This window comes from Clarias gariepinus, chromosome 12, assembly GCF_024256425.1.
Source record: "Clarias gariepinus isolate MV-2021 ecotype Netherlands chromosome 12, CGAR_prim_01v2, whole genome shotgun sequence".
NCBI lineage: Eukaryota > Metazoa > Chordata > Actinopteri > Siluriformes > Clariidae > Clarias > Clarias gariepinus.
Genome location: NC_071111.1, coordinates 27407469 through 27433268, shown reverse-complemented (window position 1 = coordinate 27433268; position 25800 = coordinate 27407469). Strand labels below are relative to the sequence as shown.

At 42.2% G+C, this 25800-nt stretch overlaps 1 protein-coding gene across 1 annotated transcript in view; it reads right to left on the bottom strand.

Annotated features, from left to right (window-relative positions):
* Positions 1-9710: 9710 nt before the first annotated feature.
* Positions 9711-25800, bottom strand: part of LOC128533827 (ribonuclease inhibitor-like) — a 42000-nt gene continuing 25910 nt past the window's right edge. The window contains exons 5-7 of the mRNA XM_053508086.1: positions 14607-14780; positions 11186-11359; positions 9711-10334 (exon numbers count right to left, since the gene is read on the bottom strand). Of these exons, the coding sequence (XP_053364061.1) occupies positions 10136-10334; positions 11186-11359; positions 14607-14780 (547 nt within the window). The 3' untranslated portion in view covers positions 9711-10135. The remainder of the gene's footprint in view (positions 10335-11185; positions 11360-14606; positions 14781-25800) is intronic.

The window sequence follows — 25800 nt, the reverse complement described above, 5'->3', positions numbered from 1 at the left end:
TAACAAATTATTCCAATTTCTTCCAGTAAATTTACCCATTATAATTACATTTCTCTTATCTTGTACCATTACGTCATACACCTCGCTATCTGACTCCTCCTCGCGCTCATAGCTTTTTCCCATTATAATTCATTTTCTTTAATAATTATTTTCCATTATCTTTAAAATATGTTTTTTATTTTTTTATATATAGGACTGGTTCTGTGTCTCTGGTTATTTATGTATTGCCCTTTATGCAGGTCTACATGTGTTGCTATTTGTATGTGTACAAATATTACATAGTATCGTTTTTTGCTTTGCTGAGCTCATTGCTGAGCTCATTTCACGTTCCTTTGCACAGTCCTTATCAGCTCTTTCTGTCTTTCAACATGGGGTACGCTGGACTGTCTGGGTCAGGAGGTCTATGAATGGCTCTCTCTAAAGGTCAATTAAGTTTCCTACCAAGCGCAATTTCAGCTAGAGTAAATGCAATACTTTTCTGCCAAGCTATGTTTATGGCAAAACCAAACTCTGCCAACCATCTGTCCCAGTGCCGATGGTGGTTTTAAAAGTAGGACGAGATCAGGGTTTGAAAAGTATGGTTGACCCTTTCCGTGAGGTTAGTCTTGGGATGTGCATATGTTTGAAGGAGTAGTTCGGGGTCTATTGGGTTGCTGCTATTGGGTTGTAAGCGGAGAGTGCGACGCGCACAAGAACGCGAAAGAGCAGCATGTGTGTGGGGCAATGGAGCAAGTCCCTAGGGACTTCACAGAGGCGAGTACACCTTTGATCTCTACAATAAAGACAGCCTTGTGCTCCCACAGCTCTTCAGCTTTTAACAAAGCCGAATATCATGACTCCGTTGCTGAGGAGAAAAAGGCCACAAGGAGGTTACACGTTCTACTCATTGTAAAGTGTCCACAAAGAGAGCTGGGAGGGGCCAGACTGGCCATTCCCCTAGAACAGAGTCAGCGCGATTGAACAGCACAAAAGCTGCTGTCCACGCAGGCCCACACTGCCACTCTGCCCACCGCTCACCAGCCTTTTCCCGCATGCCAGCAGGGCACTGCCCACCAGACCTGGACTTGCACAAAATTCCTCCCTGTTCTTTCCATCCTCCCTCCTTTAATCCTTTCCTTCCCCATTTTTCCTAAATTTAATTACCCTTTTTCCGTAAGACCTCGCCTCGTGTTCGTGTGTCTGTGGTGCCAGCAATGCACAAAGGGTCAAACCCCTTACACAGGTGGTGAATGCAGCATGGGGCTACCTGGCACGGACCTTGGGTTGAGTCCCAAATGAGCCTGGGGTCTAACTTGGCAGTGCCAGCATCGACCGTGAGCTTGGAGCTGAGGGAGGGTCATTGTAACAGCTTCCGACTGTGATGGGAGTGCACCCAAATCTAATATTGCGGCTCGCTCACTCTGAAGCTCGCTAGCTAAGCGGCCTCCCCTTCTGCAAGTGTGCAAAGGAGTGGGGCCATGGAATTAGACACAGCTTGTGAGCCATCTCCGTTAATTGAGCCCGGGCATAGCTGAAGTTTTTATTATAAAACATAGCGGGGAGTTGTCAAAGAGGACTCCTGACCGACAGCGCATCCACAGAAAAAGCTGGGAGGGGCCGGTCTGGCCAACCCCTGAAAATAGAATCAGCGTAAGCGAACTGCGCAGAAGTGCACCCGTGCACAAAGGGGTCGAACCTGTTACACTTACAGTACATACTAGACTGCGGAGATAAATACATTGGGGTTCCCCACCTAATAAAAAACTCTATCAACATGCAAGCAATCTGAGGTGCTTAAGCCACCTGCAGGAGTAACAACTCCACCCATTTTGAACAGTATTCTACAACAACAAGAAGCCATTCATTTAACTTAGAACTTTTTAGAAATAGCCCCATGAGGTCAATCCCTAGCATGTGTCCAGGTTCTACCAGTGTTGACTGCGTATGGCCAGTTAGTTTAGAAATTAAAGGTTTGTGTTGTTGACAAACCTGACACTCTTTGCAGTATTTCCAGATGTCAGAGCGCAGTGTGGGCCAATAACAGATGTCTACCAACCTCAGTAGAGTCTTGAGCCTACGAAGGTGTAGGATGATGCAATGAGGTCTTTTTGTAGGCAAGCTGGAATGACTAGCTGTTACTTGGGTTTCTGCGCTTTCTGCCCATCAGGCACGCTTCAAAAAAGAAAGCCTTTCTTTAACAAGCAAGAGGGTAAGACACAGAAAGAAATTTCTGAACAAATAGGCTGTTCCCAGAGTGCTGTATCAAGGCACCTCAGTAGGAAGTCTGTGGGAAGGAAAAAGTGTGGCAGAAAACGCTGCACAATGAGAAGAGGTGACCGGACCCTGAGGAAGATTGTGGAGAAGGACCGATTCCAGTCGAGAGAGTCTGGAGTAGAAAATCCAGAGCCACTGTGTAACGGCGTGTGCAGGAAATGGGCTACAGGTGCCGCATTCCCCAGGTCAAGCCACTTTTAAACCAAAAACAGTGGCAGAAGCGCCTGACCTGGGCTGCAAAGAAGCAGCACTGGACTGTTGCTCAGTGGTCCAAAGAGATTTTTTTTTCGGATAATAGCAAATTTTGCATGTCATTCGGAAATCAAGGTGCCAGATTCTGGAGGAAGACTGGGAAGAGGGAAATGCCAAAATGCCTGAAGTCCAGTGTCAAGTACCCATTGTCAGTGATGGTCTGGGGTGCCATGTCAGCTGCTGGTGTTGGTATGTTTTATCAAGGGCAGGGTCAATGCAGCTAGCTATCGGAAGATTTTGGAGCACTTCATGCTTCCATCTGCTGAAAAGCTTTATGGAGATGAAGATTTAATTTTTCAGCATGACCTGGCACCTGCTCACAGTGCCAAAACCACTGGTAATTGGTTTACTGACCATGGTATTACTGTGCTCAATTGGCCTGCCAACTCTCCTGACCTGAACCCTATAGAGAATCTGTGGGATATTGTAAAGAGAAAGTTGAGAGACGCAAGACCCAACACTCTGGATGAGCTTAAGGCCGCTATCGAAGCATCCTGGGCCTCCATAACACCTCAGCAGTGCCACAGGCTGACTGCCTCCATGCCACGCCGCATAAAAGCAGTCATTTCTGCAAAAGGATTCCCGACCAAATATTAATTGCATAACTGAACATAATTATTTGAAGGTTGTCTTTTTTTGTATTAAAAACACTTTTCTTTTATTGGTCGGATGAAATTTGCTAATTTTTTGATATAGGAATTTTGGGTTTTCATGAGCTGTATGCCAAAATCATCAATATTAAAACAATTAAAAGGCTTGAACTACTTCAGTTGTGTGTAATGAATCTGAAATATATGAAAGTCTAATGTTTATCAGTACATTACAGAAAATAATGAACTTTATCACAATATGCACATTTTTTGAGAAGGACCTGTATATACATATTGTGTGTGTGTATATATATATATATATATATATATATATATACTGTTATAAAAATTCAATATATAAACAGACAAACAAAATACAGCTTTTTTTCTCAGTGTCACGAACCTTCCTCTGATGCCTGTGTGTGCGTGGCATAATGTGCAGGGGGCGAGCTGGCGGTTTAGTATACGGCTTTTATTTAAGCACAAAACAAACCCAGGCGTTTTGGCGCCCTCTAGGGGTTAACCGTTACAGTACCCCCCCCTAAAAAACGCTCCTCCGGAGCGTTACCGGAGGACCCGGACTCCCTCCCCAGCGGTCCCAGTCCGGACCTCCAACACCGAGGCGGTCGATCCCCTCTCGTGGGCTAGGCTTAAGAGCTGGGGCAACGCTCGGCGGCGGCTGAGGAGCTGGAGCGACGCTCGGCGGCGGCTGAGGAGCTGGAGCGACGCTCGGCGGCGGCTGAGGAGCTGGAGCGACGCTCGGCGGCGGCTGAGGAGCTGGAGCGACGCTCGGCGGCGGCTGAGGAGCTGGAGCGACGCTCGGCGGCGGCTGAGGAGCTGGAGCGACGCTCGGCGGCGGCGGCTGAGGAGCTGGAGCGACGCTCGGCGGCGGCTGAGGAGCTGGAGCGACGCTCGGCGGCGGCTGAGGAGCTGGAGTGACGCTCGCTGTGCTGGGCGGCGACGGCGGCGGAGCTGGAGCGACGCTCGCTGAGCTGGGCGGCGACGGCAGAGCTGGAGCGATGTCCTCAAAGCCGGGCGGCGGAGGAAGCAGTAGGCCGTCCTCGAAGCCCGGCTGAAGCGCTGGCTCGGTGTCTATGCAGCTCGGAGGCGGCAGATCGGCAGCGCCGCACACGACGTCTGGCAGAGGCGGCGGCTGAGGAGTAGACGTGTCTGGCAGCCGCGGCACATCGACCTCCGCGTTGACTACAGTCAGGAGCGGGAGGAGGAGCGCGTCGTCCAGATTAGAGAGAGGGAGAGTGTCCGGAGCTACATCGCAGTTCTCTCGAACCTGGACGAGCAGCCTTTGGAGTAGTGCCACCTGCTCCCGCAGGTCGGAAATGCGCTCTCGGTTTAGCTGTGCCAACAACGTGTAGTCCTCCTCCGTTAAGTCCTCATCACCGTCCTGCCAGGCCTCCTCGGCCCGTGCCTCTTGGATGGTGGTTGGGACCGTGTATCTCCCCGCTGCTTCACCCTTGAACGGCGTCCGCCGAATGGCGAGTCTGCAGCCTTCCCAGCTCTGCCGCGCTCTTCTCTCTCGCTGCTCTTCGCTGTTTTCCAGCCAGTCCGCCGGTTCGCTCAGCTTGCAGCCTTCCCAGCTCTGCAAGAGCTCTCTCTTCCCTTGCTCCTCGCTGTCCTCCAGCCATTCCGCCAGCTCGGGCGAGATGGTGATAGCGCCCCCCCCAAAAAACGTCTGGGGGAGCGACCTCCGCTATGCCACTACGACGGTCTAGCTTTCTGTCATGAACCTTCCTCTGATGTCTGTGTGTGCGTGGCATAATGTGCATGTTACACTCAGAGGTAAACGTAAAAGTGAAGCTGTTCAGCTGTTTAGTGTCACTTTGCAGATGTTAAACCCCGTTTAGTTACCAAAATCTTTGGTTTAGTTCTACAGTAATTAAGTGGTCACACATCACTTCCACATTTCCTTCGCTTTTCTTACATGATTCTTATGTGTGCATAAACAGTAAAACATTCTGCATGTTTCTAATACACTGCAGCCAAGCGCACAACGTTTCCACTGATTAGGCGCGTGGTCCGTTGTCTAGCAACACTGAACGAAACAAGACATAAGCATGGTGTTTGTTTCAGTTATGACACAGCATAGTTTATTATCTGCTGTGGTAGATCTGATTATTTTAAACACAATAATAAAGCTTTATATCCTCAGGAGGGGTCATTACATTGTTTTAGCAATAACTTCACTGAAGCGAGTTTAGGACTAAATCGCTGCTCCTGCTCCATCTAAAGCACTGTCACACTAAAAAAAATCCAAGTAGTTTAAAAGCTTCAAATAGAATGAACGAACTAATGAATTTTCTCCAAATGTTATAAATTAAGAAGAGCTAAATCCCTAAATCTCCTTATAAAATATTGCTGATTATCAACGCGGGAATGAATGCCGCATTGTCCAAGTGCAAGTTGACGTTGTAGCTAAACTATTTGCTTTGGGTGAAAGCAGCATCTAGCGATCATTGTGTGTCAGCGACAGCTTCCCATTCAAAACAATATGACCGGTGAATCATGTTAAATGTAGGTGACACTGGAGCGGCGCTTCTAGTGTTAAATCTTTGATACCATCCTGCAAGTCACAGAAACCGATATACTTCCTTCAGACAGAAAACTGAGTAATAGCTTTTACCTTAGCCGGATCAGTTTGAATTCATTTACATTAACATTTAGGCATTTGGCAGACGCTCTTATCCAGAGCGACTTACATTTTTATCTCATTATACATCTGAGCAGTTGAGGGTTAAGGGCCTTGCTCAAGGGCCCAACAGTGGCAACTTAGTGGTTGTGGGGTTTGAACCTGGGATCTTCCGAACCGTAGTCCAATGCCTTAACCACTGAGCTACCCCTGGCCTTCTATTCTGGATACCACATGTCCCACGAACGACAAAGACTTCTGCATGAGATTGTACTTCTGGAGATTCAGCATGAGCCCTGCTTTAAAAAGACAGTAAAGTGGGTTAAATGTAAGTGGGTTAAATGTAAGTGGGTTAAATGTTCTTCTTAGAATATAACACATTGTCATCGATGTAAACAAAACAGCTCTTTCCCTTTACGTCCATTAGTAGCAACTCCATCAATCGCTGAAATGAAGCAGCAGCATTTTTTAGCCCAAAAGGCAAAGAAAGAAATTCAAAAAACCTGGTGAATTAACAAAAGCAGTCTTGGGGATGCTTTCAGGTTCCAGCTCAACCTGCCAATACCCACTTTTATGATCTAGGGCACTGACAATTGCAGCTCAATAAAGAGACTTGAGGATATTCTGTATCTATGACATAAGATATGTGTCTAGTAGAGTCATTGGGTTCAATCCCCTAAAGTCAACCAGAATCTTTGTCCTCTACCTTTATTGGGTACAAGGACAATTGGAGCAGCCAGGGAGATGTTGAAGGCTGAATTATTTTCTTATTAAGCATCATCTTTTATCTCTTGATCGATGAAGTGCTGTTTCTCAGAAGATACTCAATAGGCTTTCCGATGAATAGGTACTTTATTAGTGGTTATGATGCAATGTTTGACTACATCGGTATGACCGATCTCATGTGTGCATATTGTGGGTCAATCTTTCATGAGCTGTTTCAGTTGTGACTTTAGTTCCAAAGATGTATCTGCCTTAGTGATTAATTGATTGATAAGTGAGTGGGTCTCAGGTGAGTCCTCTGATATGGGTAAGGCTAAGTAGAAGGACAACAAAGCATTAGTAGAACAAACAGGAAAGAATGAAAATGTTTCTTCCTAGTATTCATTTGTGGCAGACAGAATATACTAAGCCTTATGAAAATCCCAACAAATTCCAGCCAACATAAGGAAATCCATTCCTAAAATTTATAAGCGCAACAAGATCCACATCCCTCATTAAATAAAAGGTCAGTGCAAGTTTCCTCTGCTGTACTTCACAATAATATCACCACACCCCTAAGGCATTTAAAACTTGTCCATTTGCCTTTTGAAAAGTCTGCCCATGACTGGGCTCCAAATGTTCCCTATGCTTCAACTGATTCCAACAGGATTCTTGCATAAGTCAGTGAACTCCCTCTGTTAATCATAGCCTGAAAATATCTTCCACGGATTACCAGTGGTTGGCTCACCATCCTCAAAGTGTTCTGAAATGATGAACAGGCTGAATGAAAAGGCTGAATGATATGTGTGGGGTTTGACTTAGTATTACTGTTTCTATCAGTTTGAAATTCTTGTTTCCGTATATCTGCATTTGCCTGTTTTCCCATTACTTTATAGATTCTTCCAGATCTCTTTAGATTTGTGTTCCAATCCTTATCAACTTGCAGACTTCTTTGACAGTTCCCCCCAAAAGACTGGCCAGCTATTAATTTCAGTTTCTTAAAATGGACTGGACTATCTATTTTTCCTTCATCTCTTTCTTCCAGCGTAGACAAAGAGTTCGGTAATGGTAGGCAAAATCATGAATAGACTCTTTAGGGCCCTGCTCTTCAACAAGAATTTAGCAGCTTCTGCCTCAAAGTCATCATTCAAGAAAGCTTTCAAGAAAGTTTCCCTGAATTGGCTCCAGGTCAAGATCTGCATTCTGTCAGCAAATAATCCTTGGCTGCTCTTTTTAAAACTGAATTAAGAGAGGCTAAAACCTCAGAGTTAGTAAGAGGTCTCAGGGCAAGATAATCTTCACAACATTCCACAAAGGAAATGGGATCACTTTCTTCATCAAAGTCTTTCCAATTTGGCAGGTACAAGTGGCTAAGACTAAGCATTAAAAGTTTGGTACTGTGGTATAGTAGGAGTTAAAGTTGAAGGTACAATGGCAGTAGACATAATAGGCATGTGAGATTTTAGTTTAGCATCAATTTGTACATCTCTCCTCTTTAAACTCGCTACTCTGCGCCAGAGTGTACAAGACGTTGCGCCGCGAGGTTGCGGAGCTTAGACAGAAGAATGCGGATCTCCAAGCGGCTGTTGCTAGCGCGGCTAGCCGGCCTCCCGTCGCGGCGGCTGCAGCACCGCACCAACCCCCACCCCCCTCCTTCTGATGTTTTTCTTGCACTTCCAGAGAAATGGGATGGAACAGACGGGAAGTGTAGTGTGTTTTTAACAGCCCTGGATTTGATGGCTGAGTTTAATTCCACCAAATACTCCACCGACCGGCTACGCATTGCTCTCCTTGTCTCGTTGCTCCAAAGCCGTACACCTGGTGGCTCTCACCGGACTCCCATCAGCCAAGGACACCGCTGAGCTGATATTAGAACACGTAGTCCGCCTGCATGGGTTCCCCAAAGACATCGTCTCGGAAAGGGGGCCCCAGTTCACCGCCCGGTTCTGGAAGGCCTTCTGCCGTCTTACCGATTCCACCAGCAGTCTGTCATCCGGTTACCACCCCAGACTAACTGTCAGACAGAACATACCAATCAACAGCTGGAGCGCTACCTGAGGTGTTTTGTTTCCGATCGTCAGCGCTCCTGGGCCCGCTACCTCACATGGGCTGAGCTGTCCCACAATCTCCACGTCTCCTTTGCTACGAGCCTAAGCCCATTTAAGGTTTGCTATGGTTTCCAGCCTCCGATGTTCAACCATCAAGAACCGGAGGTTGACGTACCATCGGCCCACTAGTTGGTCCGTAGTTGTCGGCGGGTATGGAATCAAGCCAACATCGCTATCCAACGTGCCAACACCAGCTACGTCGCCCAGCATCGCCGCCGACACCCTCCGGGACGGTTGTACAACGTTGGTGACAAGGTATGGCTTTCTACCAAAAACCTACATCTAGACACAGAATCACGGAAGCTCTCACCCAGATTCATGGGACCATACTGCATCACTCTACAAATTAACTCTCTCACCTACGGCACCTGCGGCGCTCAGGATCCACCCAGTATTCCATACATCACAGCTGAAACCCTTCATCACTTCACCTACTTTAAACAAAAATATTGACATGTATGGCATTATTTTTTTATGTATTTGATTAAATTATGGACACTGTAAGCACTTAAATACAATCATTTTAATTGTGAGGCCAACAAACAGCAACAATATGCATAATAAAAATAAAAACATAACACAGTATGAAAAAAAATACTAATAATAAACACAGAACAATAACATGACCCTTCAAACATGCATCATACAACAGTTATTTTTGGTCCATGAATGTGTTTGGACAAGCAGCGACCACAGCAAGGCTGATGTTTTATAACAGAACTGACAGATTTGATAACTTGTGTCACTCCACTTGTCTGTGTTTACTAAGTCCGTGATTCACTGTGCACGAGGAACACACACTTCTCACGTCTCTTTGAGTCTGTTTAATGTGTTATAACTAAATGAATGATGTGTTTATAATCATGTTCTCTATCACCCACATGAAAATGAAGGAACACTGGAGTCTTTATCACACAAAGATGTTTATCACACACTGTATATAAAATATATATTTTTTTATTAATAAGTAATAAGTAACATCTGTGTTATAACAGGAACATGAGCAGATATTTACTCATCACATCACTGCTCTTATCCAATCACAGGCTTTGGAGCTTTTTAAATAATCAACACTACTGAGTCATTTAGCTCTTGTTTTACATTTATATTTAAGTGCAGTCTTTAAGAACAAGCTGAGGTGAATTTTACAGGAATGACAGAAGACACGGTGTGGAGGTCGGGTGCTGGAAGAAGTGTCAGAGTGAGGAAAGTGGCGGCTTAAATACAATATTTGTAGCAGAAACGTTTTAAGAGAATGAAGTTTGCTTCCAGAAACAGGGAAAAGCAGAGATCATCTTGTTCAAACAAAAGCAGCAGTATGAAGTCAGAGATAGCAGGGTGTCACAAGGAGACGAGATGTTCATTTACAATCACTCTCATGCACTCATTTGTGACATTTTGTAGACTCTGACTGACTCCCTGTCTTCTGACTTCACATGATTTTCAAATCAACTTTACTAAACACAAAACATTAAAGCATTAGTTTATTCTTGGATAAAAAACACAGTGATAAAACTTCTAATCTGCTAATCTTATATGACTGGGACTAAACAGAAATGGTGAATTCATTAAATTGTTGGTTTTTTTTAATTTTTTGAACAGTTATATAACGACAGTGTCTGTAGTTTGTAATGTTCATCATCTGTAAGAGCAGAAATCAGCTTCTTTCCTGAGTCTCCTATTTTATTAATAGACAGATCCAGTTCTCTCAGGTGTGAGGGGTTTGATCTCAAAGCTGAAGTCAGAGCAGCACAGCCTTCATCTGAAACACCACACAACTGCAACCTGTAGAGAGACACAATGACACACTCTTCATCACCAGATTTTATTTTCATATAAGACTTACTTTAAAGCTGATGTGTTTGTAAAATTATATAATTATTCTGAATGACATCACCTGTTTATTCTAATTAACAATGTAATTAAACATTATCATACGAAGTTTTATATTTAATTTTTTCTCAGTAAATGTGTGTATATTTACAGTATATTGCTGCACAATCAAGAAAAGTCTGAAACATGACGAAATTATAATCATGAATTAAAAGATATGACAAAAAGTGTAAATATTCAAATTTAAAAACGATTTATATCCATATCTCTGTCACTCTCCGCACATCTGTGTCAAAAATCCCATATGGCGACGAACCAGCATTAAAACCAAAAATGTTGGTTCCTTCGCAGTAATAACTCCACATTCTCGATATTAAACATACAGTAGTGATCATGCACTGTGATCTCCTCTCATACACACACCTATTGATCCTGTTCTCAACTTCAGCTCTGTGTTACTGTATGAGTGTATTTGAGTCAGTGAGTTTATTTATAGATATTCATGTGCATTAAGTTTGTGTGTCCCAGGTGCAGTTTGTGTGATTAGTTACAGTGTTTTAGTAAATTTTACAGTAATTTCAGACACACTGCAGTCACATCAAGTCATGTTTTGCTCTGCAGCTTCTCACATACGTACATCTGACCCAAAGACTCTGTGACAAATCATCAGTGTGCAGTGAAAAGAAACAATCTTCCTCCTCAGGACATTGATGATCAACCTAAAACTTCTGCTTCAGTCTCACTATTAGAGAATGTGTCTTACTAAGGAGCAGGTCATGTGACTCTCAGAGAGATGATATTACCTCAGTGTCTCCAGTTTACAGTCAGGATTCTCCAGTACAGCACAGAGACACTTCACTCCTGAGTCTCCTATTTTATTCCAGGACAGATCAAGTTCTCTCAGGTGTGAGGGGTTTGATCTCAGAGCTGAAGTCAGAGCAGCACAGCCTTCATCTGAGACACCACAATCACGCAACCTGTAGAGAGACACAATGACACACTCTTCATCACCAGATTTCTATCTTTATTTAAAATTCACTTTAAAGCTGTTGTGTTTGTAAAATGATATTATTTAAAATATCACCTGTTTATTCTAATTAACAATGCAATGAAAATGATAATATTTTTTGTTTCTCTCAGCAGATGTGTGTACTGTAGGGGAGACCGGGTATGGTTGTAACATGGGGAGAGTTTTAACACCCCCAATTCCACCAATCAGGGATAGGATAAGAGTCATATCATCATTTCAGTGTTTACCCACTTCCTCCCTAAACCCACATGGTGGATATCAAGGCTGGGAACAAATACATGCAGATTCTATTATTAAAAAACAGATTTTGAGGTAAGAAAGTACTTTTTTTGACCAAGACTATATTTTGTTTAGTATTTATACTATTGCAGATAAAATCATATAACTTATATTTGATTAAATTGTAGTTTCTTAGGTAAAATGTGATTCATTTATCCCTTGCTAATTTCAAACCACTCTCCTACTACAGCTAGCTAAACAATGGCTAAGAGGAGTGGGGTGGGTTGTAACATGTCTTTAAAAAGTGTTACAACCATCCCCTTACATACAACTAAGGACAGTTTCCAGATTTTAATAATTTTAAAGAATGCCTAGACAATGGAAAAAAACAACTGAAAGAGGTGTGCCTGCCAGTGTTTTAACAACAGCATCTGATGAAGTCACAAAGAAGGGCAAGTCAGTCAGGTCAGTTGCGAAGGCACATGGGATCTGCCATGTAACATTGAGCAGATACTGCAAATCACTTCAGAAGCTGAGAGACCTGGGGTCCAGTGATCTTCCAAGTGTAGGTTACCGCAGTAGCAACAAAGTTCTCTCTGAGGTGCAGGAGAAGGTGCTGGCTGGCTATTTGACTCAGGCAGCAGACCTGTATTATGGACTGACTCCACGTGAGGTAAGCATATGACAGGTTAGCCATTGGAGGCCAGAGTAGAACTGAATACTAGCGTAAGTGTCAGACAATTGGAAACATTTTTTGTGTCTATGTACTCAGGTTTTCTATTCCAAATTCTGTTAGGTCAAAAAGTTTGCAGATCAACTGGCAGTAGTATATAACATAAAACATCCTCAATCATGGGATAAGAATCAGATGGCAGAGCCTGACTGGTTTACATTCTTCATGAAGCGGAACCTCAGCCTGTCAGTGAGGATCTTCACTTCACTTCAGTCATATCTTCTGGTTTTAGTGAGGACTCTCGCTGCTGCATTCTGGACTAGCTGAAGCTTATTAATGCACCTACTTGAACAACCAGACAGTAAGGCATTACAATAGTCCAACCTAGAGGTGATAAAAGCATGAACTAGTTTTTCTGCATCATTTAGCGACAATAAATTTCTCATCCTGGCAATATTTCTGAGGTGAAAGAATGCTATCCTGGTAATATTATCTACATGAGCTTCAAATGAAAGGCTGGAATCAATAATCACACCAAGGTACACAGCACCTGAGTCAAACTTAAAGTGGATTTGAGTTATGGTCAGTCACAGAGAGAAAGACATTGTTCAGTGGTCTTGTTCTTTTATTTCAATAAAAACCTCTTTTTGAAGCATACAGCATGGTGTGGTCAATGTTTTTGCTTCTTTTGTCTAACTGTTACAACCCACCCCAGCATGTGTTACAACCTACCCCGGTGGTGGGGTAGGTTGTAACAAAGGAACACCATGTATTTGTCATGAACTCACAAGGTCTGTGATATTCTTGCAGAGATTTGATTTAGTGCTGTTTGTAGCAAACAAATGTGGGTATTTTGTATAAAAGTTTAAAAACTCTAGCTCAAAAATTTTGTGAGTTATAGGTGGTAAAGCAAAAAGTGTTACAACCATCCCCGGTCTCCCCTATATTTACAGTATATTGCATGATCAAAAAAAGTAAAAATCCAATCATGGTGAAAAGCAAATCTCTTAAACTAAAGGATATGATGTGAAGTATAAATCAATATAAATAAATCTTATATTCACAAAGAGTTATTATTAATTTTTTCCTGTGATGGATTGTCACCCAGTCCAGGTTGTACCCCGCATTGTGCCCCAAGTTTCCTGGGATAGGCTCTAAGCCCCCCGTGACCCTGTGCACAGAATAAGGAAGATAAATGAATGAATAATATTAATATCTTGTGTACACTAGATTACTTGCTGATTATTGATTGTTTAATAATTATTCTCACATCATCTATACTGCTTTATCCTGTATCCAGGGTCGTGGGGGGCTTAAGGCGTGGTTCACCCTGGACAGGGTACCAATCTATCACAGGGCATAAATAAATATTCCTGAATTATAAATCTAATGGAGAGTAAAAAATACTGGATTTTTGTTCCCGACTGACGAACAAATCCGACTTACGAGCGTGCTCCAGAAATTGGAACCTGTTTTGTCCTCTCATTCACCTGAAAACACTCACCACCAAGCTGGAGCACCTGGGACTCAACTCATCTGGCAGACCACAGGCATGTTTCAGCCTCATAAAGGTGGCAGTGCCCTCCCAGAAAGCAAAACAGTATAAAAAAAGTGAGATGTAACTCCACATTCTCTATATTAAACATACAGTAGTGATCATGCACTGTGATCTCCTCTCATACACACACCTATTGATCCTGTTCTCAACTTCAGCTCTGTGTTACTGTATGAGTGTATTTGAGTCAGTGAATTTATTTATAGATATTCTTTATTTGTGACAAAATGTGAGTGACAAAATAAATCAAGAATATTTAAGAGCTCAGTGAAAGAACTTTTAAGGAAGACTGCATGGTTTTAAAATTGCTTATATGATTAAGATCTGGCAACCCTTTTACAGCAGTTAGAATGTTCACTGACAAAATAAACATTATTTCAGCTTTAAGACCAATAAAATGTTTCTCATTTGCATTTCCCTGCTGCTTTTAAACCCTACAGCTCACACACAGTGCATTTAGTTTGTGTCCCAGGTGCAGTTTGTGTGATTAGTTACAGTGTTTTAGTAAATTTCACAGTCATTTCAGACACACTGCAGTCACATCAAGTCATGTTTTGCTCTGCAGCTTCTCACATACGTACATCTGACCCAAAGACTCTGTGACAAATCATCAGTGTGCAGTGAAAAGAAACAATCTTCCTCCTCAGGACATTGATGATCAACCTAAAACTTCTGCTTCAGTCTCACTATTAGAGAATGTGTCTTACTGAGGAGCAGGTCATGTGACTTTCAGAGAGATGTTCTTACTTCAGTGTCTCCAGTTTACAGTGAGGATTCTCCAGTACAGCACAAAGATTCTTCACTCCTGAGTCTCCTACATTATTAAAGGACAGATCCAGTTCTCTCATGCGTGAGGGGTTTGATCTCAGAGCTGAAGTCAGAGCAGCACAGCCTTCATCTGAGACACCACAATTATACAACCTGTAGAGAGACACAATGACACACTCTTCATTACCTGATTTTTTGTTTAATTTAAGACTTACTTCAAAGCCAATGTTTTTGTGATCATACGAGTCTTATATTTTGTTTCTCTCAGCAGATGTATGTATATTTACAGTATATTGCTGCATGAGCCAAACAGCAAGTCTGAAACGTGGTGAAAACAAAAAAAAAAACTCATTAGTTTACACATTATTTTGTCCTCCTCTCAGAACCCAGTGTAAATTAGTACAGTGTTGTTGGAGCGGTTGCGAGATGCCCGCTTATAATAAGGAATTGCTCTACTTTAGGATTAATATCTTTGGCTCTGGAAATTTTTTACATACATTATTTTAATCATATCTGTACTCTACGACTTAGAGACAGTGGCACTGAAGAAAAGACAGGAGGCAGAGTTGGAGGTAGCAGAGCTGAAGATGTTGAGGTTCTCCTTGAACGTGACAAGGATGGATAGGATCAAGAATGATTTTATCAGAGGGACAACCCATGTTAGATGTTTTGGAGATAAAGTCAGAGAGGCCAGATTGAGGTGGTTTGGACATGTTCAAAGGAGAGATTTTGAATATATAGGTAGAAGGATGCTGAGGTTTGAACTGCCAGGCAGGAGGTCTAGAGGAAGACCAAAGAGGAGATTTATGGATGCAGTGAGAGAGGACATGAAGTTAGTTGGTGTGAGAGAAGAGGATGCAGAGGATAGGGTTAGATGGAGGCAGATGATTCGCTCGACCCCTGAAAGGGAACAGCCAAAAGACAAAGAGGAAGAAGAAAAATCATATCTGTACAGAGCTTGTGGCGTTAACGTGTAAGGTCTTCTCATATGTCTGTGTATAACATGCTTATGTCTTTTGTTCCTTGATATATGAGATGTAAGTTACACACGAAACCTTGCATGCACTTAAACTCGTGTTTGCATGCTGAAACTCTTGTGTGAGTTCAAGCTCATTTATGTGAGTTTAAACTCTATCTCTCGCGTGCACTCAACATCTTAAAACTACACTTGCTCAAACTGCAACAACATTGTAATTCTACCACGATTCCAGCCAACCACACATTAAAGTAGGATCAATACCAGCCAATCAGGAACTGGAGGCGGGACATCTGTGTAGACAATATTGGCTCCACTGTTCTCTGCTTCTAGTTTTAATTTATATTCAGACATTTGGCAGACGCCCCTAAAAGTAAGACAAAAGTAAGTTGCTCTTACAAAACATTAAGTAGCTGGAAGCTTTATCATCGAGTGTATCAGTTCATATCATTATCATTTTTATCTGCATGAAGTAATTTTTATGTTTTCGTTAAGTAGCTTAAATACATAGTTTATCCATAGTACTGTTTTATTATCATTATTATTTATTTGTAACCTTGTGCAAGTTAAATCTGTCGAACTCGAAAATAAAATCTACCTCATCATTGCTGATGTAATGTATTTCAAAAACATGTTATAGTGTAGAAAATGCATTTCGCATTCATAAAAGCTTCTAAATTCTTTTAGTGTACTGGTAACACACTTAAAATACAATAGTACAGAGAATTTTGTGTACCTCATAAAATAACAAAGTATATTTTTACTAACCTTCCTCTTGTGTTAGGGTCAGCACCGACCAGTTTTACTTTTTAAATGCATAAAACTACCACCTAATTTTGTTTATTGCATCAAGGCTTTTTAACTTTGTTAGAGATCTGTATTTAATTTTTTATTAAATTTTTTTTTTTACTAGATTATACATTAAGTATGAAAGAGACACTCTTGTTTCTATTGGTATATAATGTACTCACAATTCAACGTTTTTAACTCCAGGTCTGAGCTGGCCGAGTGAGATCCTGAGGAAGAACAAAGGACGCAACGCAAAGCGGCGCCCCTGAGGGAAACGAGCCGGCGTCAGGAACAGGCTAAGAGCCCGTGCACACCGCACACCTCTGCCTAGCATCCTGCTCACCAACGTCCAGTCACTGGAGAACAAGCTCGATGACCTCAGGGCCAGGGTAAAGTTCCAGAGAGACATTCAGGACTGCAATCTCCTTTGCTTTACCGAGACATGGCTGAACCAAGCGGTGCCAGACCACGCCATCCAGCCAGCCGAGTTCTTTTCGGTTCACTGCATGGACAGGACACGGGACTCAGGGAAGTCAAGGGGAGGCGGCGTGTGTTTAATACTGAACAGCAGCACCTTATACTATAAAAAGGTGGTCCGCTTGTGGTGGAATCTGCAACGCTTTGAGATCTCGCACCGCTGCCTACATCGCTGAACTTGCATCGGGGGACATGGAAGGGGTGGAAGAGGCAAAGCAGCGCTACGGGAGGAAACTAGGGTTACAGCTCCAACAGGTTACAGCTCCAAACAGAGTGACTCTAGGAGCCTGTGGTGCAAGTCCCACATTGTGGCAGGGACTAAGAACAATAACGGACTATAAAGCACCAACATCCGGTATGACGAACGCGGACGTGACTCTGGCAGACGAGCTGAACTCTTTCTATGCTTGCTTCGAGGCTGCAGCTAAAGACGCTAGTGATGCTAATGCTAGCGGTGCTAACGGCTGCAGACAGGAAGACACTGCCAGCACCGGAAACACGTTCATCATCACCCGAGCATGACATGAGGAGAGCCTTCAAGAGAGTGAACACCAGGAAAGCAGCAGGACCAGATGACATCTCAGGCCATATCCTCAGAGCCTGCGCAGACCAGCTAGCACCTGTGTTCACAGTGATTCAACATCTTTTTATCTCAGTCAGTGATCCCCACATGCTTCAAAGAGTCAATCATTGTTCATGTTCCAAAGAAATCTCATCCTGCTTCTCTAATGACTATCGCCATGTAGCCCTCACCTCAGTAGTGATGAAGTGCTTTGAGCGGCTAGTCAAGGACTTCATCATTTCTTCTCTACCAGACACACCTAACCCACTACAGTTCACTTACCGTCCAAATCATTCTACTGATTATGCCATCTCTCATCTCCTCCACACATCACTTACTCACTTGGACACTAGAAGGGAAATCATGGTAAAATGCCCTTTATCGACTACAGCTCAGCATTTAATACCATAATTTCCTCCACACTCACCACCAAGCTGGAGTACCTGGGACTCAGCTCATCTCTGTGCCAGTGGATCTCTAATTTCCTAACTGGCAGACCAAAGGCAGTAAAGATGGGCAGAAATGTCTTAGCCTCCATCACCCTCAGCACTGGAGCCCCCCAGGGTTGTGTTCTGAGCCCCCTGCTGTACTCTTTGTACACGTATGACTGTGTGGCCACTACCAGCTCCACCACCATCATTAAGTTTGCTGACGACACCGTCGTGGTAGGCCTGATCTCTGATACCAACGAGACGGTCTACCTGAAGGAAATTAGGAATCTGGAGAATTGGTGCCAGAGGAACAACCTCCTTCTAAACGTCAGCTAGCACTTGTGTTCACAGAGATATTCAACATCTCCTTATCTCAGTCGGTGATCCCCACATGCTTTAAAGAATCCATCATTGGTTCTGTCCCGAAGAAACCTCATCCTGCTTCCCTCAGCGATTACTGCTCTGTAGCCTTCACCTCAGTATTGATGAAGTGCTTTGAGCGCCTGGTCAAAGACTTTATCATTTCTTCATTCCCTGACACAGTGGACATACTACAGTTTGCATACCACCCAAACCGTTCCACAGACAATGCAATCTCCCATCTCCTAAACACATCACTCACTCACCTGGACTCTCGAAAGGGGAATTATGTGAAAATGCTCTTAATCGACTACAGCTCTGCTTTTAATGCCATAATTCCCTCCACACTCACCACCATGCTGGAGTACCTGGGACTCAGCTCATCTATGTGTCAGTGGATCTTCAACTTCCTAACTGGCAGACCACAGGCAGTAAGGATGGGCGGACATGTCTCAGCCCCCTCACTCTCAGCACTAGAACCCCCCAAGGTTGTGTCCTGAGCCCCCTGCTGTACTCTTTGTACACATATGACTGTGTGGCCACTACCAGCTCCACCACCATCATTAAGTTTGCTGACGACACTGTCGTGGTCGGCCTGATCTCTGACAACGACGAGACAGCCTACCTGGAGGAGATTGGAAATCTGGAGAACTGGTGTTAGAGGAACAATCTCCTCCTGAATGTCAGCAAGACAAAGGAGTTGATAGTGGACTTCAGCACTAAGCAGGAGAGGAACTACCAGACCCCCGTCATCAATGTAAGCCCAGTGGAGAGAGTGGATAGCTTCTAATATCTCGGTGCTCACATTACACAGGACCCGTCATGGTCCTGTCACATCAACACCGTGGTGAAAAAGGCCCGACAGCGTCTCTACCACCTCAGATGCTTAAGAGACTTCAGACGGCCCTACAAGGTGCTTAGGAACCTTTACTTCTGCACCATAGAGAGCATCCTGACAGGATACATCACAACCTGGTTCAGGAACAGCACTATAGAAAGAACCAACATCCTGTATGACGAACGCGGACGTGACTCTGGCAGACGAGCTGAACACTTTCTATGCTCGCTTCGAGGCTGCAGCTAAAGACGCTAGCGATGCTAATGTTAGCGGCGCTAATGCTAGCGGCACTAATGGCTGCAGACAGGAAGACACTGCCAGTCCCGGAAACGCGATCATCATCTCTTAACTTCACGTGAGGAGAGCTTTCAAGATAGTAAAACCCAGGAAAACAGCAGGCCCAGACGAGCTCTACAGAGGGTGGTGTGATCAGCTAAGCGCACCGTCCGCACTGAGCTTCCTGTCCTGCGCTCGATCTACAGTAGGCGATGCTGGACCAAGGCCAGCAAGATCGTGAAGGGCCTTAGCCATCCCAACAATGGACTGCTCTCTCTGTTGAGGTCATAAAAGCGATTCCGCTCCCTGTAGGCCAACACAGAGAGACTGAGAAGGAGCTTCTTCCCGCAGGTGATACGGTCTCTTAGTCAGTACACCACACAGTACTGATCCACACATGTGTTTTTTACACTCACTCTGGACATTCGTTTACACTAGTGTCCACTGCACAACCACACTTCGTGGTCATTAATTAAATCATTCTATTACAAGCCACTTTTACGCGTATTTGCATGCACAAGACACTTTTAATAAGTGGATTGCACAACCCAGGACATTACCATTTTTTATTACCATTCATATCTAACTTTATTCCACACAAAAATGCCATAATTCTATATCTACTTTGTACAGCTGTTTTTCTTATTGTTCTATATTTCTTCATATATTTTCTATATTGTGTATTTTTGTTGTACAGTTATTTTATTTTAATTTTAATTTTATATTTTATTTTATTTATTCTTAGTTAAATTTACCTTTTATTTAATTTTTTATATTTATCTCCTATTCATAGTCTTTTATTTTAAGGTCAAGAGCAGTTGTCTAAGCATTTTACTGCATATCGTACTGTGTATGACTGTGTATGTGACAAATAAAATTTGTTGTTGTTCTTGCTGGTGTTTACAAATCCAGCAATGAGGCCACTGATAGTCTCTGGGATGCATCGACAGGCGAAATATTTTCCGGCCAACAATGTCACGTCAGTCATTTTAAATGATATCAAGAATCCTTAGATTTGACAACAGAGAAACTAGAGAAAAACTTGACAAGCTTGCTTATATCAGGGATGTCTGGGAAAGGTGGGTGCAGCTCCTTCCACTGATGTTCAACCCAGGGCCAGAGGTAACAGTAGATAAACGTTTTGTCCCCTTCCGTGGAAAATGCCCGGCAGTACATGTCTAGTAAGCCAGGGAAATATGGCATAAAAATTTGGGCAGCCTGTGATGCAAAAACCAACTATGCATGGAATCTGCAGATTTACACAAACAAACATGCAAGTGGCATTCCTGAGAAAAAACAAGGAAAACATATACTCAATATGACTGCAGGGTCACAATATCACATGTGCGATTTCTTTACCAGCTATGACCTTGGACAAGAACTTCTCAGGTGGAAACTTACTATGGTGGGCACAGTAAAAAAAAAAAAAAAAATAAACCTGAGCTGCCTGCCGAAATGTTGCAAGACAGGGTTCCACTGTTTTCAAAATTTGCTTTTACAGACATCACCATGGTTGTTTCATATTGTCCAAAAAAACACCGGAGTATGATACTTATGTCCACTTTTCACAAAGACGCAGCTGTGTCATCAGGAAGTGACAAAAAGCCCATAATTACAGTATCTTGGATAATAATGAAAACAAAGGTGGAGTAGACAACCTGGACAAGCTGAATGCCACCTACAGTTGTCAGAAAATGACCAGAAGATGGTGGTATTTTATAACATTCTAGATGTGTCTGCATACAGATGGGGCATTTAAATATTAAGTTTTTTTTTTCCTGCGGCATGACACAATTCTTCCCGCTAATTGCCGTGCTATTCTGGGAGTCCGCGCCTTGCAATTTACATCCAAGTGTTGTACTTCACAGAATTCCCCCCAGGTGGCAGATGGAAGAACTCTGCCAGAGTAACTTAGTGATTGTGTGAAAACAGCCTTAATAAATTATGAACAAATAGACACAGTTCTTATATATTATATAAATACATATTGTATTATATATATTATATCATATATAAAAACTGTGTCTATTTGTTCAGAATTTTACACCAAGTTTCTTCTTTGGGTTCTGCCAAAGTTACGTGCATTTTCGGAAGCAGAGCCACGCGCGAAGTTACGTTTTGTTTTTTTTTTTCTTTTTTTTTCTTTTTATTTGTCTGTCTGTCTGTCTATTCCAAATTCCAACTTCCACCAGGTGCTTTTCAAGACACTGAAGGACAACGATGAATAGACATTTTTTATTTGCTTTTCCAATACTGAGTCTGTTTTATGTGACAGACTGATGTGAAATAAATCAAATATCTATTAATAATACTCCGTTTCTCACTCTGCGCTGCTGCAGTCTGCTGAGCTGATTGAAAAATGCACAGAAAGACGTGAAGGAGCAGCCGCCGTTTCATATCAAATGTAAAAGGGAAAGAGACAATAATAAATTTTTGAGTTCATGGAGCTAACTGCAAAATTTTTAGGGGGGCTTATCATACATTTAGGGGTGCTAAAGCCTAGCAAAGGCCTAACAAAGCCCATTTGCTTACGGGCAAACATTACTTATAGGAATGTGACAAATTCCCTTTGCAATAAAGACCTTATTTCGCAGTTGCTTCAATGCATTTGGTGGTGTGGTCCTGGTCAAGACAATCTCCTGAACTCCAAACTAAACGTCAGAATGGTAAAGAAAGATGATTTAAGCAATTTTGAGCGTGGCATGGTTGTTGGTGCCAGACGGGCCGATCTGAATATTTCACAATCTGCTCAGTTACTGGAATTTTTTACGCACAACCATTTCTAGGGTTTACAAAGAATGGTGTGAAAAGGGAAAAACATCCAGTATGCGGCAGTTCTGTGGGCGAAAATGCCTTGTTGATGCTAGGGGTCAGAGTAGAATGGGCTGACTGGTTCAAGCTGATAGAAGAGCAACTTTGCTTTTTTTTTTATTAAAAAAAAAGTGTCCCAGTGTAGTGAAAGTTTTGAAGCAGGAGTTAACGACTTTGACAAGAAAGCTTCTGAATTTGGAGTCAAGGGTTGGCTGGTTGGAGGAGTATCTAAAAGAAATAGCACATCAGACTCGGCTGCCGACAACAGAGGGGGCAATGCTTTTCCGCATTGATGTCGACTCTTTTGGAGACTCATTGAGATGGTATGGCATGCAATAAAAGACTATATTAGAAAAAAAGCAAAACCAACTACAAAGACCAATTTAATTGCTGCTCGTCTTAATCTGTATTTCTGCCTATGTAACCACTCAATAAAAACCTTACAAAAAAACCCTGGTGTGATTGTAATAAATATAAATATAAATTAGGGGGGGTTCAGCGAAATAATTTGTTGAGGAAAGGGGTGGATTCAGCGAAAAAAATTGTTCACGGTTAGGGGGTGCATAAAAATATATATACATATATATATTAAAAGAAAAATTAACACAAACATAAAACTCGACCCAAATCCAACCTAGTGTTTTTTTAAACTAAGGTGTGTGAAGTCTGATGTCCCCCACGCACCCGATTTTGCAACCAATCTAAAGCGATGCTATTTTAATATTATGACTTTAAGTAGCTTTTGTTTTCTGTCACATTTTCACAATAAAACCTCACAATATAAACGTATTGTGGCGTAGGCAGGGCGGCGGCTGACGACCATCATGCTTTGCGGGGGGTTTTCTATGAAGTTTAGTTAGGTTGGTGGCTTCGGCCATATTTGTGTGTGACCTGTAAATGTGCTCAAATTCATGCTAAGGCTGAATTGGGAGTGGTTCTTGTGTGAATGTGCTGCTCATGCTTTCCAAGATCCTTCTAGCGGTAAAAACGCTACAGTATGATATTAAAAACTGAAAATATTACAGGAAATATGATTTCCACACGTTTACTTTAGTTGTTAGTTTTAATCTGCGCCTGAGAACTGCCACCTGAAACTGTGCCTGAAACATGACTGCCACCTACTGGTCTCGTAGTTTCCTGCGACATCGCGTCTTTTTAAATCTCGCACACTGCCGCGAGTCGCCATAAGATTTCTGTCCCTCTGACGCACATTTTTTATTGCCCTATCTGTACAATGCATTTGTGTTGTGGACCCACATTCACCTAGGGTGGAACTCAACCAGAAAAAAACAAGTGGAAAATGTTTCTTGAGGAGTTAGGAATTTCCCTTGTCAAGGCACACATTGAGCGAAGGAAGCAGGTACCCTGGGACCCAATCGCTGCATCCTTGCTCAGACAGCTGCAGAGCTCATGTAGCACTCCTTCCACACCATCAGCAATACAAAGAGCATCAGTGCCAGCATCCTCTTCGGCCAGCACTGCCTCAACATCAACCTACACAGACACGTACCTGACATACCTGAACCCCACTGAGGCCACCTGATTCTAAAAGAAAGAGGTATCAGGTCTGCCCTAGCAATAAAGACAGAAAAGCAAACATACTCTGCTTCTACTGCAAAAAAATATATTCTCAACGAACACACTAAAAGTATCACTTTTTGCCACACATGGATCTAAATGCACATGCATGTTCTTGCACACAAAGACGTATTTTGGAACTAGTGCCTAATTTCTATTGGTTTGATTTGCTTGATTGTTCATTGTTTGACCTTGCAAATTCACATTTTAAGATTTACTTGTTTAGCTTTCCATTTATATTAGTTATTTTTGAAAACACTTTTTTTGCCATTTTCTTTTAAATAAATATATATGGGTCAAATTTGACCCGTAACACCATAGATGTAACTATAGTATTTCATATTCTATATATATATATATATAAAATTTATTTAAGATATGTGTTCTAATATTCCTTAGTAATACTAACAACCTTTTATTCATTTAAATAATTATTTTGAGGTTCATTTAATTTTTTTTTTTAATTAAAAATTAGAGATATGCTGTTAAAGTAAAAGCTTATGAGGTCACAGCAAAAATATTTTAAAAACATTCTTTTAATGGACAAGGAAGCATAAAGTAACCAAGAGGTACAGTAAGGAAAAAAATTTGATGATAAATAATTGTTTTGAGAGTAATATGGCTGATTAAAGACATGGGTCAAAACTGACCCATTAACATAAGAGATAGTAACAGAAAGCTAACATAAGAGGAAGGTTAACCACAAAGTTGAACTTTTTTTAGTATTTGGAATATGCGCCATCTGGTGGATATTCGGTGAAGCACAACATTTATTTAAACTCCCGAATGTTGCTTACGGCAAGTCGCGGCAAGTCGCGGCACGCCGCGCGCTAAATTGCGGCGTCTCGCGGGAAAACACGCGCAGTCTTAATGGCCACATCTGTATGTCTGCAGCAGAGGTAAACCTAAAGCAGATTGACAAAATGCAATCTCAAGCCCTGTGAGTGTGTCCTCAGGCCTTTAAAACATCTCCAGTAGCAGCCATGCAGGGAGAGGTTGGGGAAGTGCTATTAAGAATCAGAAGAATAAGGCTTATGTTGGCATAACAAAGAGCACGAAGTCCATCTTTAAAGAGTCCTGAAACACAACAAATCTAATTTGCACAGCTTTGTATGGAAAGGGTACGCCAAAGCAAAAAGGCTAGGACTATAAAAGCTGAATATCCGTCCCACTATAAAGCACCCACCATGGAAATTAATAACTTTAATAGATGAAAGTCTAAAATATTTGTAGCCACCCATTACAGATCACAAGCTGGATAATAGTCCAAAAGCAGATGAACACAACTTGAATTAAGAAATAATTTTTTTTATATATATATATATATATATATAAATTAAGATAGCTCAAAAGATTCGGGTACAGCATGAACAAGGACAGTATCCTACATTCCACAGTACACCATAACAGCTAAGGAAAGAACAACAGACCAACTATCAGAGTATACGGGTTAACTTGTACTGTAGGTATACAAATATCACTTGAATGGGTGAAGAAAAAATATTAAGGAGAGATGATAACTATTAAATTGCATGTCAACCATTACTAGTCTGGAAACAGGAAATTCATGCAGACAAAACCATCTAGATAACATCTTACAAATAGTGTCAGAATTATACCAGAAGGGTGTAAGGAGCTCTTTCCTATGGGTACCAGCACATGTAGGAGTAAAAGGAAATGAATAAATAATAGCATGGTTAACACAAAACTAAACCACAGTCTTAGTAAAATGGACAGACACAACTAGAGAATGTGAATATTATGGGCAAATGGAGACAGTAAGATAAATACTAATAAACAGCAATAAATACCTAGGGGAAAGACAGGATCTCAGAGAAACCACACAAGAAGCTGGTTGTACCGGGTGCTGTGTGTGGGTTTTAAGGAAGGTGTATAGGCAGAGGTGATCATGGGGGAAAAGTCTTTTAATAAAGGAAAACCAAACATAAACAGACATCTACACAAGGGAACAGCAACACAGGGCATAGGAGAAACCAAAGGCTAAGAAAAACAGGATTTACACAATACAATAACAAAACTAGGCTAACCCTGAGCGACATCAAGACAAAGACACT